Genomic DNA, 14,660 nt, shown 5'->3' with positions numbered 1-14,660 from the left:
TTGTTAAAATAATTTCGATTTATTCGCTATCGAAAGTGTTAGTTTTAAACCGAAAAAATCATGTTTTTAATAAGTTTTCTGCTAATAACTCCAAAAGTTTTCATTTTATCAAAACAACTTTACTTAACAAAAATGTACACTTAGAAAAAAGAAACAAAACCGTTTCTTTTTAATTTTCTTTAAGACCAAGAGTAATCGAGCAATACGTTATTATATGCAGCTTTTCTTCGTCGAATGCTAAATTAAATATTGTAGTTTCAAAGTCAAAAGACGGGAAAATCATGCATTTTTCGAGGATAACTAGTTTAAGCTAATTTAAAGTATTTAAAAATATTTATCTCCAGAAATAAAAAAAGTATCTAGCTCAAAAATTAAGTGACTTATAATGAAAAGAATGTCAGTCCCTATTTTTTTCAGCGAACAAGTGATCAGAAGCAACCTTCTAATCACCACTAATTAAAATTATAGTCGGAGAGATAGAAGCGGATTTTGTGCGTGATAAGTAATATGGAAAAACTATACGGGGATATGTTGAATTAGTTGTGTACATGACTTTCACCAACGGCCGGAAACCAGAGTTGGGGCCGAGGGTAGTTATAAGGGGTCAAAGTCGCGGATTTTATTATTTTTTTTATGACGCTGTTGATCTAGATAGTGCACCAAAATTTGGGAATAAGTAGGTCATGACGTAACTATACCTCGTCCAATTTACTTACCGTTGCACGTCATCCGCGCCATAGCCTGTGACACGATACCAACACGAAATATTTAGGCGGTGGGTGTGTTCTTTTTTAGAATCAAAATGATTCTAAAGGGGAACACACCTACCGCCTAGATATTTCGTGTTGGTATCGTGTCACAGGCTATGGCGCGGATGACGTGCAACGGTAAGTAAATTAGACGAGGTATAAGTAAAATCTCTACGGGCGGAACGCTGCGTGGCCGACAAAGGGGTGGGGGTAGGGGTGAATATAAAAAATATAAAGGGTTTTTTGCGACGTTCGTGATTGAGATAGTGGACCAAAATTTAAGAATAAGTAGATCATGACATTACTAAGTAAAATCCCCAGAGCCGGAAACCAGAGTTGGGGATGAGGGTAGTTATAAGGGGTCAAAATCGCCGTTTTTATAATTTTTTTTGTGACGCTAATGATCAGGATAGTGCACCAAAATTTGGGAATAAGTAGGTCATGAGGTAACTAAGTACAATCTCCAGGGGTGGAACGCTGCGTGGCCGATAAAGGGGTGGGGGTAGGTGTAAATATAAAAAATATAAGGGGTTTTTTGCGACGTGCTAGATTGAGATAGTGCACCAAAATTTGGGAATAAGTAGACCATGACTTAGTTAAGTAAAATCCCCAGAGCGGGAAACCAGAGTTGGGGATGAGGGTAGTTTTAAGGGGTCAAAGTCGCAGTGTGTATTATTTTTTTTGTGACCCGGCACAACATTTGTCTCCCACGCAGCGTTCCGCCCCTGGAGATTTTACTTAGTAATGTTATGATCTACTTGTTCCCAAATTTTGGTGCACTATCTCGATCACAAACGGCAAAAAAATCCCCATATATTTTTATACTCAGCCCTGCCTACCACCCCTTTGTACCCTAAGCAGCGTTCCGCCCCTGAAGATTTTACTTAGTTACGTCATAACCTACTTACTCCCAAATTTTGGTGCACTATCTCCATCATGAGCGCCACAAAAAAAAAATAATAAAAACCGCGACTTTTACCCCTTATAACTACCCTCGTCCGCCACTCTGGTTTCCGCCTCTGGGAATATTACTTAGTTATGTCATGGCCTACTTATTTCCATATTTTGGTGCACTATCTCACTCACGAACGTCGCAAGAAACCCCTTACATTTTTTTATATTCACCTCTGCCCCACCCCTTTATCGACCACGCAGCGTTCCACTCCTGGAGATTTTACTTAGTTACGTCATGACCTACTTTTTCCCAAATTTTGGCGCGCTATATCGATCATGAGCGTCACAAAAAAAATAATAAAAAAGGGAACTTTGACCCCTTATAACTACCTTCCTTCCCCACTCTGGTTTCCGGCTCTGGGGATTTTAATTATTTATGTCATGGTCTACTTATACCCAAATTTTGGTGCACTATTTCAATCACGAACGTCGCAAAAAACCCGTTATATTTTTTATATTCACCCCTACCCCCACCCCTTTGTCGTCCACGTAGCGTTGAACCCCTAGAGATTTTACTTAGGTACGTCATGACCTACTTATTCCCAAATTTTGGTGCACTATCTCGATCATGAACGTCATAAAAAAAATAATAAATTCCGCAACTTTGACCCCTTATAACTACCCTCGGCTTCAACTCTGGTTTCCGGCCGTTGGTGAAAGTCATGTACACAACTAATTCAACATATCCCCGTATAGTTTTTCCATATTACTTATCACGCACAAAATCCGCTCCCAGCTCTTAGACTATTAGTCATTGACCTTATTTGGTCTTATTTATTTATGTATTATTAATAGGTTCTAGAAGTTTGACCGGCTTAGAATGATTAGTTTTTAAAAAATGGAGATAAAAGCGAATAACAAATTTTTGTGATTTGAAAAAAATGGCCTTTTCTTTAGAATAGAAAGATTATCATCAGAGACACGAAAAATATTTAAAAATAGAATTGTAGCTTAGTTAATTCCCAAGAACAGTATTTGCAAAAAATTTTTCTACGGCCAAAATTGAGTGAGCTATTGACAATTAAACCTTGTAATAACATGCAAAAACCACCTTTACCAACCTTTTCAATGTCACCTCTTTTTGTGATTGAGGATTTTAAAAGGATTTAATATTAACAGCCTTATAGATCTTGTAAAAACCTACAAAATTCTTTTTTTACCAAACTTCCTAAGATAAAAAATAAAAAGTCGCGGTTAAAAAATCCATATATTTTTTTTTGAAAAAAAAATGGAGAAATCCAATTGGAAGCATAATAATGCAAGTTGACGGTGTTTTTAGTCATTGGCCATATTCATTCTTCTTTATTTATGTATTATTAATAGATTCTAGAAGCTTGACTGGCTTAGAATGATTGGTTTTCAAAAAAATCGAGTTCAAAGCGAATAACGAAATTTTGTAATTTTTAAAAAAATGGCATTCTCTTCAGAATAGAAAGATTAGCATCAGAGATACGAAAAAATGTTTAGATATGAAATTGTAGGCTATTTATTTCCCAAGAACTTGTGAAAAAAATTTTTCTACGGCAAAAATTGAGTGAATTGTAAATGAGTAAACGCTTTCGATAGCGAATAAATCGAAAACTGTTAATTTTATCAAAAAAATGTATAGAACGTTTTTTGCTTAGAATGAATGTTTTTATCAACTTTTGCGGTCAAAATATAATATAAAATTGCCACCCCCCGAGATGGAGTGGCAACCACACCCATGGTAAAAGCGCCTTTCGGCACCATATAGATTTTGATCCTTGAACTATCCACTACTTATTCTCAAATTTTCAACAAAATCGATTAATTCTGTAAAAATTGAGAGGTGAAAAGCTTCGGTTCCTGGACTAATTTTGTTCGATCCAGGATGTACCTAGGTATTTACTTTTTTTATACTTGCAGGTTTCCAGACTCTAATGCGTTGTGCCACGCTTTGCAATAGAGCAGAGTTTGTCCATGGTGAAGAAAATAAACCAGTTCTGAGTCGTTTGGTACGAGGAGATGCATCTGAAGAGGCTATTCTAAAATTCGTCGAGTTAACACATATTCACGGAGATCCCACTACGTTCAGGCACAACAATCCCAAGTTAATAGAAATACCCTTCAGCTCTGTTACTAAATACCAGGTAAGTCATACATCTTTCTTCCACAAAATTTGGTGAAAACTTGTATTTGAACTAGTCCAGGCTGTATGCTCGCCCCCGTTTGGTAAATTATTCCGATTCGTTTTTTTTTTGCACAAACTTACTCAAATAGAGGTCCTTATATGAAATCCACAGGGTGCCAGTAAGTACATCGGTCGAAAAATTGTTTGAAAAACTTTTTTTAAACAAATCGAAAAATCAATTTTTTTCACTTTGAACAAATTTTTTTAGATTTTTTGGGTCATTCTGAGCAAAAAGGTTTCGTGTGATTTTTCTCTAAAATTGATAGTTGTCGAGTTATATGCGATTTAAAATTTGAAAAAGGCGAAAATGGTCATTTTCAAGGCTTAATAACTCGGTTAAAAAGTATTACTATGAAAGTCAGAAAGTGACCAAATCAAAGTTTAAAGCCCCCTACAAGATCCTGAAGAAATTTTTGTCATTATTATATTACTAAGCTGTTACTTTTAATTATTATCAATGAGCGCCAAACGCATATTGAAGCAGCCGTCAATGTGAGTGCGAGTGAGATTCACCATTGGACGGCCGGGATGGTGCGTCTCTTTCGCACTCACATTGACAGCCGCTTAATACGCGCTTAGTGCTCATTGTTAATAATTAAAAATAACAGCTTAGTAATAAAATAATGACAAAAATTTCTTCAGGATCTTATAGGGGGCTTTAAACTTTGATTTGGTCACTTTCTGACTTTCATAATAATCATTTTTAACCGAGTTATTAAGCCTTTAAAATGGCCATTTTATGCCTATCTATCTGAAAGACCATATTATTAATCTGTAGAAGAGTTTCTTAATGAATAACTAAGAAATTAAAGTACCCTTATGTACAAAAAGTAACTTAAGTACAGTCGAACCCTCTTATTGGAATGGCGTTCGTGCCAAGCAAAAGTATTCCTATAACAGGGATATTCTAATAACCGATCATATGTGCATAGTAAAAACGTTTTGGGACCTCAAATTTTTATGCCTTTAGCCGGGATATTCCTTTAACCGGTATTCTAATAAGCGGGTTCGACTGTATTTATTTGGGTTAATGCATAAGTATTATGCAATTTTCAATTCACTTAAAATTTGCAATAAGTATATTGTTTTTGTTTTATTTCATTATCGTTTATTTTATAATCTTGACGATTTATGTAATTTCAGTAAATTGTATGTATTATTGGTTTTTTCTCTGACTATTTTTAAGAGGCTACAGTAGCGCGTCATCAAAACGGAAAACGCGGTCCAAGATTACGGCTTTAATTTTGAATATTTTGTCGAGACATTTGGCACACATGTTCGTAATATAGTAAAGAATGGCGGTACAAAGCCCAATTTGAGAAATTTGTTAGTATGTTTAAATTACTCTATAACTAAATACAATATTAAATAAACGAGCCTGTACCGCCATTAAGAAGAACAAAAAAATACACTTTCTTCAAATAAACTTTTTTTACCCCACGCCCAGATTTTTTGTCATATTGGAACTATCAAAATTTTTATCTCTAACAAGAAATCGAACACATATTATAACTAAATAACTGATTAGGCAACATAGAGAAATAGTCACTGTCATTTTGACAAACCTGCGTCAGATTTCTAAGTCTAATACCACTATTCTCTTATCTTTTCTGTTATCTGTATCGATATCTGTTCAGTGCAGTAGTGTATTATCTTAAGAATTCGTTAGTGTTGATCCATAGGGAAGTAGTGTTTATTTTATAATTAATTTGTTATATTTTTGTGTAATATAACTAAGTTGTTTGACTATTTGAAAAAATAGTTTATTGTTAATTGTGAGTTTTACTTATAGGTAAGAATATTTAAGTATATACGTAAAAATATTTCGAATTCTAATGTGAGTATATAAAGTTTTATGAGGATTTTTTGTTCTAAAAATATTATCAATAGTTTAAAAAAATGGGAAAGTTCATTTAAAGTTCTATTTAAAAAAAAAGGGTTGAAACTAGTTAGAGTGCTTTTGGCGCTCTATTAACTAAATAAAATAAGACGACTATTGTTTCTCTTCACAACGAAATGATTTTTATTATTTTTGAAGTTATACTTCTTTAGGCGCGATTAATGGTGAAATTTTATTAATCTGCGCGCATGCGCACACAGACAGTATGGAGTTCGTTACTAAATCTTTTAATTTATGTATGTATCAGTCCAGAAAAGGTGTGGAAAGAATATATTAGTGTTTTTAAATATATATTTTTCTACAAACGTGTTAAAAATGCAATTTATAGCACTCCATAGAGCGTTAAAAATGCTACTTTAAAGCACCAGTGCTTTAAAATTTTTAAGGCACTGCAGTTAAAAGTGAATTGTCAAATTGTGAAACGTCAAAATATTTATATTTCATTTATTAACATTAATATTAATAATACAACTTGCGCAATTTAAAAAAAGGTGGTTTAAAAGGTTTTTTAAAATTTAATTTAAACTGTATTATGGCATTTTTAACACGTTTGTAGAAAAAAACTATTAAAATTTGTTAGAATATACAAAAATGTTAATCGATATCTGGGTGGAAGAAATAGAAAATTTGAAAATTTAACGAAGGCCATGATAGCAGAGTCCAAAAGAAAAAGGAAAAAATAAACCAAACGATATTTAGGTGCAAAAACGAAATAATAGAAACAGTCTCGACGTTTGAATACCTGGGAGTAATAATATCAGACGATGGAAAGCTAGATCAAGAAATCTCATACAGGGCGAAAAAAGCAAATAAAATCTACTATACACTAAATAAAACATTATTTGGAAAGGAAGAAATAGATAAAGAAATAAAACTGAAGGTATACAATGCAATATCTGTACTAACTTGAATATATGCAAGTGAGACATGGGTAAACAATGCAAAAATAGACAGTACAATAAACGCAGCGGAGATGAAGCAGCTGAGAAAAATAGCAGGGAAAACGAAATTGGACAGAATAAGAAATTATGATATTAGACAAAGCCTGAAACAGGAATTGATAATAACCAAGATCCAAAAAAGAAAATTAAAATGGTATGGACACATTAACAGAATGGACCAAGGAAGACTACCAAAGCAGGTGATGGAATCAAAAAGATATGGTAAAAGAAGGAAAGGGAGGCCAAGGAAGAGATGGATCGATCAGATTATAGAAATTGGACAGGAAAAAGGAAAAACACTTCAACAAATGAAAGAGTTAGCAAAGGACCGCAAGAAATGGAAGATATGGATAGATGATGAATAAAACCTCCGACGCCCCTGAGGGGCATAAGGAGTTTCGAGAAAGAAGAAGAAGAAGAAGATAATGTCAAATATCGCCACTGTTGCCAAAACTTTCGCAGAACTTTCGAAAAGGGGTATGATACTATCTCCCGAAGTTATATTGATGACGCGCTACTGTTGGCTCTTAAGTTTGTTCATAAAATTGTAAAATTTAAAGCGACAATAAAACATGTTTCTATATATCTATCTATCTATCTATCTATCTATCTACACGATCTTTGAATTTATGTGTTTTATATTCATTTTTAGATCAGTATTCATGCAATGCAAGAAGGTGGCTGTCTAATGGTAATGAAAGGAGCTCCGGAGAGAATTTTAGCCCGTTGTTCACATATGTGCACTGCAAAGGGCACAGAGGCAATGACCGACGAAATGCGAATGGCATGTGACAAAGCAATGACGGAAATGGCTGAAAAGGGTGAAAGAGTCCTTGGTTTTGCAGATCTTATGTTAGACAGCACCTACACGAAAGATTATAAGTTCTGCGCCGAACCAGCAAACTTTCCGAGAAAAGATCTTAGATTTGTTGGATTTATGTCTTTGATTGATCCTCCACGGCCTCAAGTGCCCGACGCCGTTCAAAGATGTAGAAGTGCTGGTATAAGGGTTATCATGGTTACTGGTGACCACCCTGTAAGTATATTTTTAAATTCGGCTTGTTCAATTTTTTACATGCAAAAAATAATCTTATATTTTTCATTCTATGATTTCAATAATTTTCATCCTTAATTTTCAACATTTCTTAATCCAACCCTTACTAATATTCTACTAAGGAAATCATCCCACTCCCTTCCTATATACATATTATGCTTGGACACTGCGAAAGAAGTCTCTTCCTCTAATGATTGTCATCCGCCGCTGGGACACATCACTCTAAGTGCGTGAGGCTTTCTTTGGGTTCAAACTCTTCTCTGCTGACCCGCAAATGCAGCAAAAGTGCAAATAACTCTCTGGCACTACCAGCCCTAGGGTAAAGATCGCTCGCTTGTTTGTTAACTTCCGTGGCGACATATCTATATCAGTTGGACTTTTCTCTGGATCCAACTATTAACACAACCTGTCTGTGGGTTGCCGTTATCACTGAACAAACGCTTTTTCTCTGAGCAAATACATAGTATTCTTGTTCTCATGATCATTTTTCAGTGCGTCACAGTTTTTCGATTTCTCTCTAATGCATTAAGTTAGATGAGACGGAAAAAGCGGTAGCTCCGTGATTAAACACAAAAATAATGCAGCATTACAATGGTTATATACATAAAATGTCTATTCCTAACCTACGTTTGATTCGTTGATATTTTAGAATGCGCGTTTTTTCTAGCCAATCAAATACACGTATTACGAACATTTGACGAAAACTTCGTCCATTTTGGCCATTTTTTAGAAGTGTCAAAGAGTCAAGTGACGGTTATTATTCAGGTCAGCATTTTGTGTACCTGTCATTTTAAAATTTCGAATTCGACTTCCCTTCTGTTTCACAGCGTTTTTGTGCATTATTTTGTGTTTTGGTTTAGAATGTAGTTCGTTAAAAGTTGGTTTTGTATTTTGGTTTAGAATTTAGTTCGTTAGAATAAATATATTCTAATACTCCAGGTCATTATGCAAGAAAAAGATCCATAGTAAGGAGACGTAACTCATGGCTGAAGAACCTTAGGAACTGATTTGGATGTAATAACAATGAATTATTTAGAGCCGCGGTTTCAGAAATAAAGATCGCTCTGATGATTGCCAACTTTTGAAGCGGAGACAGCACCTAGAGAAGAAGATAAAAACACAGTTTATGGATAGTTTTGTGTCATTTTTTAATGTTTCCATATTTATAAATTTAATTAACAATATTGTTTACTTTTTAATTTTATTCCCTTTTATAAAAAATACCTACATGTTAACATATTGTGTAAAAATCAAATCTACTAAATTACTAATTAGTCTAATTCCACAAGCTTTTCACCTATGGCTAAGTACGATTCTTGCATCTGTCAGATTCGTAAATAATTACATGAAATAAGTCTCGACACACCCAATACAGTATATGACGTCATAATTAATGACGCACTGAAAAATGATCCTGAGAACAAGAATATACGATAATAATTCGATATAAACAATTAAAACTCGTGCACGAACCAGTTAATCCGCGTCTGAAGCGGCATATGTGTTTGATCAAAACGCGAACAGTGATTAGCGACCGAACAGAATTTTGGGTAAGAATTTTTACGAACTTATAACATTGTCTGTATATCATAATCCCTCTTAAATTTCCATTTGAACCAGTAACCTAAGGTTAAACGTTATCTAAGGCAGTTTCGCACCCATGGGGGGTTTTTGGGGTTAAAACCCCTCCCATGGCATATAAGAAATATACAAAGAAAAGTAGGAAAATGTAACTTCTTTTTCACAAACAATGCAAACAAAATTAGGTGCCCAAGCCAACCACTTCTGCCCGACACCAGTTGCTAATAATTATACAAATTAATACATAGTGCAAAGTAATGACGTCATCATGGTGACAACTCTAAACTGCCATCTACCGTCGATGTCGGAATCGTGCCTTAACACAAAATATTCGTTTTTGTAAACTTCTATTTTTATATCACTCTTGCATTCATAATTTGCTCCCATAATGTCCTGAATCTTAAAAAAAAATATATTAGTACAGAATGTCGCACATTAATATACGCATCTAAAATAATTGTAACTTCATTTTAATATTTTTTAGATAACAGCTAAGGCCATCGCTAAGCAAGTCGGTATAATCAAGTGTACGGACGTGATTGACGCTTTTAATATAAACGTTATTGAGACGCTGCCGCCAAACATCAAAAACAAGGCAATAGTCATTCACGGTTCGGCTTTAAGGGATGCTACCAATCAGGAACTGGACAATATCCTGTATAATTTTAGAGAAATTGTGTTTGCCCGAACTTCGCCCACACAGAAACTGCATATAGTTGAAGGGTGCCAAAGGCTTGGAGAAATAGGTGTGTATAATTTATTATGTTTACAAGCGTACATCTAAATTATTAACATAGTCTGTCGACTCTGGAGTTGCCGTTAAGAAGTCATGTGCTCTGCCATCATGTGCTCTTGTGAGGCACTGTTCTGTGATATGTCTCATGGTTTGTAGTTGTTCGGAATCACAAGGTGAGGATAGTCGTTTACCCCATTTTGTGTATCATGAAGTTATATCTGCTGTATTGGGTTCTAATTAGGTTCTGAATAGATCACGTCTAGCGTTCGATATCGATCCCTGGTGGTTTTTCGGTGATACAATGCATTGGTCCATTCCCGGGTAAATTCTCTCTGGTCCATTCTCAGGTCCATACGGACCATACGGTCCATAAGGTTGACCAGCAAGGTCAGCTCTTCCAGAGCTGACTTTGCTGATTTTGTTGGAGGTGTCTGGAGCAAAGTCGGTTATGGTTAGTAGCATTTATGTTTCGGTGGATTAGTAGGTTTAAGTTGTTAATGATCTGTTTGTATTCATTTGTGAGAGTGTATGCGTCGTAATTTGGGTGGGTCCACGTGGCTCAGGACTGGAAGGCGTTGCGTGGCAGTGGATTTGACAACGCCTGCAATCATTCTCATTGTGTTATTAAGTTCTTCTTCTTGATGTACAATGTCCTTTCAGAATCTTGGTTACCATCATAGCGATCCTAATTGTATTTACTGCTACCTTAAATAGCAAGTTTGTATCAATACCATACCAATCTCGCAAGTTCTTCAACCACGAAGTTCTTCTTCGTTCTGGACTGCGTTTGCCAGCTATTTTTCTTTGCATAACATTTTGTTGCAACCTATATTTGGGACCTCTCATTACATGTCCGAAGTATTGCAGGTTTCTCTTCTTGATGCTTTTTATAATCTCAGTAGTCTTGTTGAGACATTATAGTATTGTAGAATTTGAATCTTCTCAACCCAAGGAACTTTTAAAATTCTTTTATAGCACCACAGTTCGAAAGCCTTAAAGTGATTTGGATCACTTTTATTAACCGTCCAAGACTTTTTCTTTATGGTAAGACCGAGAACACGTAGCAGCGAAGTAGGCGGATCTGCAATGCCAATTTTAGTTCTCTGTTACATAATATCTTGGAAATCCTTCTAAAAGCGGCTCTGGCATGTACTGGCTAAAGAACAGCAAAGACAGTACCTCTCGCTAAGGCAGTCCATTCTTCAGAAAGTAATTTTATAATGGCAACGGAAACTGTTCTATTAAAATTTCTGGGACATTTGAAAAAACATCTAAAGAGAACTGTTTACAAATAATAATAGTTTCTAACATTAGGTAGAAGCAGGATCAAGTAACGTTTTAATAATGTTATTTTATCTTCAAACCATTTTTTTTTCGTATAATTCGTTGATTTTTTTTAATTAATATCATTTTTAGTTGCTGTCACTGGTGATGGTGTCAATGATGCTCCAGCTTTGAAGAAAGCCGACATCGGTATAGCTATGGGTATCTCAGGATCAGAAGTATCCCAACAATCTGCAGACATGATTCTTCTGGACGATAATTTCGCATCAATTATTACCGGAGTGGAAGAAGGGCGTAGGATATTTGATAATTTAAAGAAGTCTATAGCTTACACTCTTGCGTCAAATGTGCCTGAAATTCTACCTTTCCTGGGCTTCGTACTTCTCAACATTCCACTTCCATTAGGTAAGCCTTAGTTTTAGCATTGATTAATAACTACACAGGTGGGTGGTTTATAATCAATGATTTTAGTAAATGTTTAATGTATTAAAATAGGATCAGGATGACCCATCGGTGACTAGTTCCAATTCCCCATGTCGTATGAAGAATATCGGTCACCGCATCCACTTTACTTTTCCTCTGGCACAAACCATACTGTCTAGTAGACAAGTCTCCAGACCTCACCATCACCTCTTCGATAGGCGCACGCAGCATTCTCTCGTACAACTTTCCGGTGCAAGAAAAAAGGGAAATAGGACGATATTTTCCTGCCATGAATTTAGGCAAGGCACGAACCTCGAGAATATTTAAGGATTCGAAAACGACTGCACGGCAATAAGAGCGATTTATGTGCTCCAAGCTCCAACAACCGGACGGGTTCCAAACGCCCCAGACGTCAAGCCTCAACAAGACAACCGCCTCAAGCGGGACACCATCTTTGCAGTTCATCCAAAGTAAAGAGAACCCCATGCTCAGCCACGACGTAGATATCCGCACACCATGCCACCGGCCTTGTGGAAACAGTTCGGTGACCGTCTCCAGTTTCTGGCCCAATGGCATGTCATACGGAGCACCAGAGTCGAAATGCTTATACTCTGCCAGTACTGCCCAGTCCTTGACACATCCAAAACCAAAAGTTCGCTTCAGACCAGTGTTTAGAACCACTAGAACAAGTGCCTCGATCCATTTCATGAACATTTGTCCCCGAGTGCCAGTGATCGGCAAGCCGCCTTATTCTACAGATTTTGTAGTATTTACGTACCCGTTATCCAGTCACCTTACCTCTCTAATAATGGCCCATATGAGCGTCGATTCCACACACTTAATTTGCGATAAGCCCCGATTCCTGAATTCGGGAATTGTAGAAAGTCCTTAAGTAACTGGCGCGGCTCAACAAAGTAACTATTTTGTAGAAGCAATGAGATACAGAAACTATTGAAAACGAGATTACCCATAATCTTGTTAAATAGTACTCCTTATTCGGACCAGAACCACTCTTTGGTTTACCACAAAAAAAGAATGTCTAAAATGGGAAAAAGAACTTGGTGTAGCTTACTGGAAAAATACTCCAAGCCAAAAGTATGTAAAAAGATTATGTTCTTACTGGACTTTACTGCAGATTTCATCTTTTTAAAATACAGAAAGTGATCAGAACAACATACAGAGTCTGCAAAAATATAGAGTAAATGAGTAATGATTTTGCGAAACGTAGCCCTTCCTGTACGTTTTGCAAAAAATTTCCTTAACAGAAATATGAAGAGGACTACATTTCCTACTATTTATTTCCCGACAGCATATGTCTATCACCCACCGTTTAGCGGGGGTGGCACCCCAAAGTTGACAAGTTTTAAAAAAAAATGTTCGTAAAAAAAATTATTTTTCCCTAACTTTAATGTGAATCAAGAAGAAACCCTACGAAAATTTATCACAAATCACAAAAAAAGTGGCTGATTTTTTGGTATAGGTTTTATTTAAGGGCAATTGCCCATTGTTTAATTACAGGGTGTTACATTAAAAAAACCTTTTTATATCATCTGAACCGCTTATGCTAGAGTAAAAAAACTTTCAGCGATTACCCATGTGCACGTATTATTAACAAATTTGTATAATTCACCCCCATATGTTCTCCGGAACCACCCAAAAAAAAAGGAGAATTAATAAAGAAAATAATCAAAAATTGATTTTGGGCCACCACTGTGGCTTTAGGGTGCAAAGAAAGTAATATATATATATATATATATATATATATATATATATATATATATATATATATATATATATATATATATATATATATATATAAAATAGATGAAATAGAGAATGTGGAAAAATCCCCTTACGAACAATTCACACATCCACCATTTCGGGCTGGGAAAAATTTTTCGAATAGAATCAAAGATCCAAACACCAGTTCTTAGAAATGTGTTTCGCCCTCTTCAACCTCTCTGGGCTCGTCGGTAAAGACAAGAGGTTGAATATCTTTAGACACATTCTAATCAAAAAACAACATTCGAGACCTAGACATAGAAGGTGCGTAAGTCTACGGCAAATCCGACAATGACAGTCTCAAGTTTTAATTCCCTAATTACTTAAAGTAAAATATATGTTTAAAAACATAAGATGTAGATCTTTGAAACACACTCAGTGAACCAAAGATCCAAGGTTATTGGTTTAACGACCACTCGTACGAAATCAAATAGATGAAATAGAGAATGTGGAAAAATCCCCTTACGAACAATTCACACATCCACCATTTCGGGCTGGGAAAAATTTTTCGAATAGAATCAAAGATCCAAACACCAGTTCTTAGAAATGTGTTTCGCCCTCTTCAACCTCTCTGGGCTCGTCGGTAAAGACAAGAGGTTGAATATCTTTAGACACATTCTAATCAAAAAACAACATTCGAGACCTAGACATAGAAGGTGCGTAAGTCTACGGCAAATCCGACAATGACAGTCTCAAGTTTTAATTCCCTAATTACTTAAAGTAAAATATATGTTTAAAAACATAAGATGTAGATCTTTGAAACACACTCAGTGAACCAAAGATCTAAGGTTATTGGTTTAACGACCACTCGTAATGGTGGATGTGTGAATTGTTCGTAAGGGGATTTTTCCACATTCTCTATTTCATCTATTTGATTTCGTACGAGTGGTCGTTAAACCAATAACCTTGGATCTTTGGTTCACTGAGTGTGTTTCAAAGATCTACATCTTATGTTTTTAAACATATATTTTACTTTAAGTAATTAGGGAATTAAAACTTGAGACTGTCATTGTCGGATTTGCCGTAGACTTACGCACCTTCTATGTCTAGGTCTCGAATGTTGTTTTTTGATTAGAATGTGTCTAAAGATATTCAACCTCTTGT

The 14,660-nt window shown here is 35.6% G+C and overlaps 1 protein-coding gene across 1 annotated transcript in view; it reads left to right on the top strand.

Annotated features, from left to right (window-relative positions):
- The window catches only part of LOC114334784 (sodium/potassium-transporting ATPase subunit alpha), a 196,377-nt gene that overhangs the window by 131,346 nt on the left and 50,371 nt on the right, over nucleotides 1-14,660 (top strand). Inside the window, exons 8-11 of the mRNA XM_050652786.1 lie at nucleotides 3,591-3,814; nucleotides 7,349-7,732; nucleotides 9,816-10,077; nucleotides 11,484-11,756. Coding sequence (XP_050508743.1) covers nucleotides 3,591-3,814; nucleotides 7,349-7,732; nucleotides 9,816-10,077; nucleotides 11,484-11,756 — 1,143 coding nt within the window. The remainder of the gene's footprint in view (nucleotides 1-3,590; nucleotides 3,815-7,348; nucleotides 7,733-9,815; nucleotides 10,078-11,483; nucleotides 11,757-14,660) is intronic.

The sequence above is a fragment of the Diabrotica virgifera genome, chromosome 6 (genome assembly GCF_917563875.1).
Source record: "Diabrotica virgifera virgifera chromosome 6, PGI_DIABVI_V3a".
Taxonomy (NCBI): domain Eukaryota; kingdom Metazoa; phylum Arthropoda; class Insecta; order Coleoptera; family Chrysomelidae; genus Diabrotica; species Diabrotica virgifera.
Note: the sequence above shows the minus strand (reverse complement) of the source record. Positions and strands in the feature narration are given on the sequence as shown.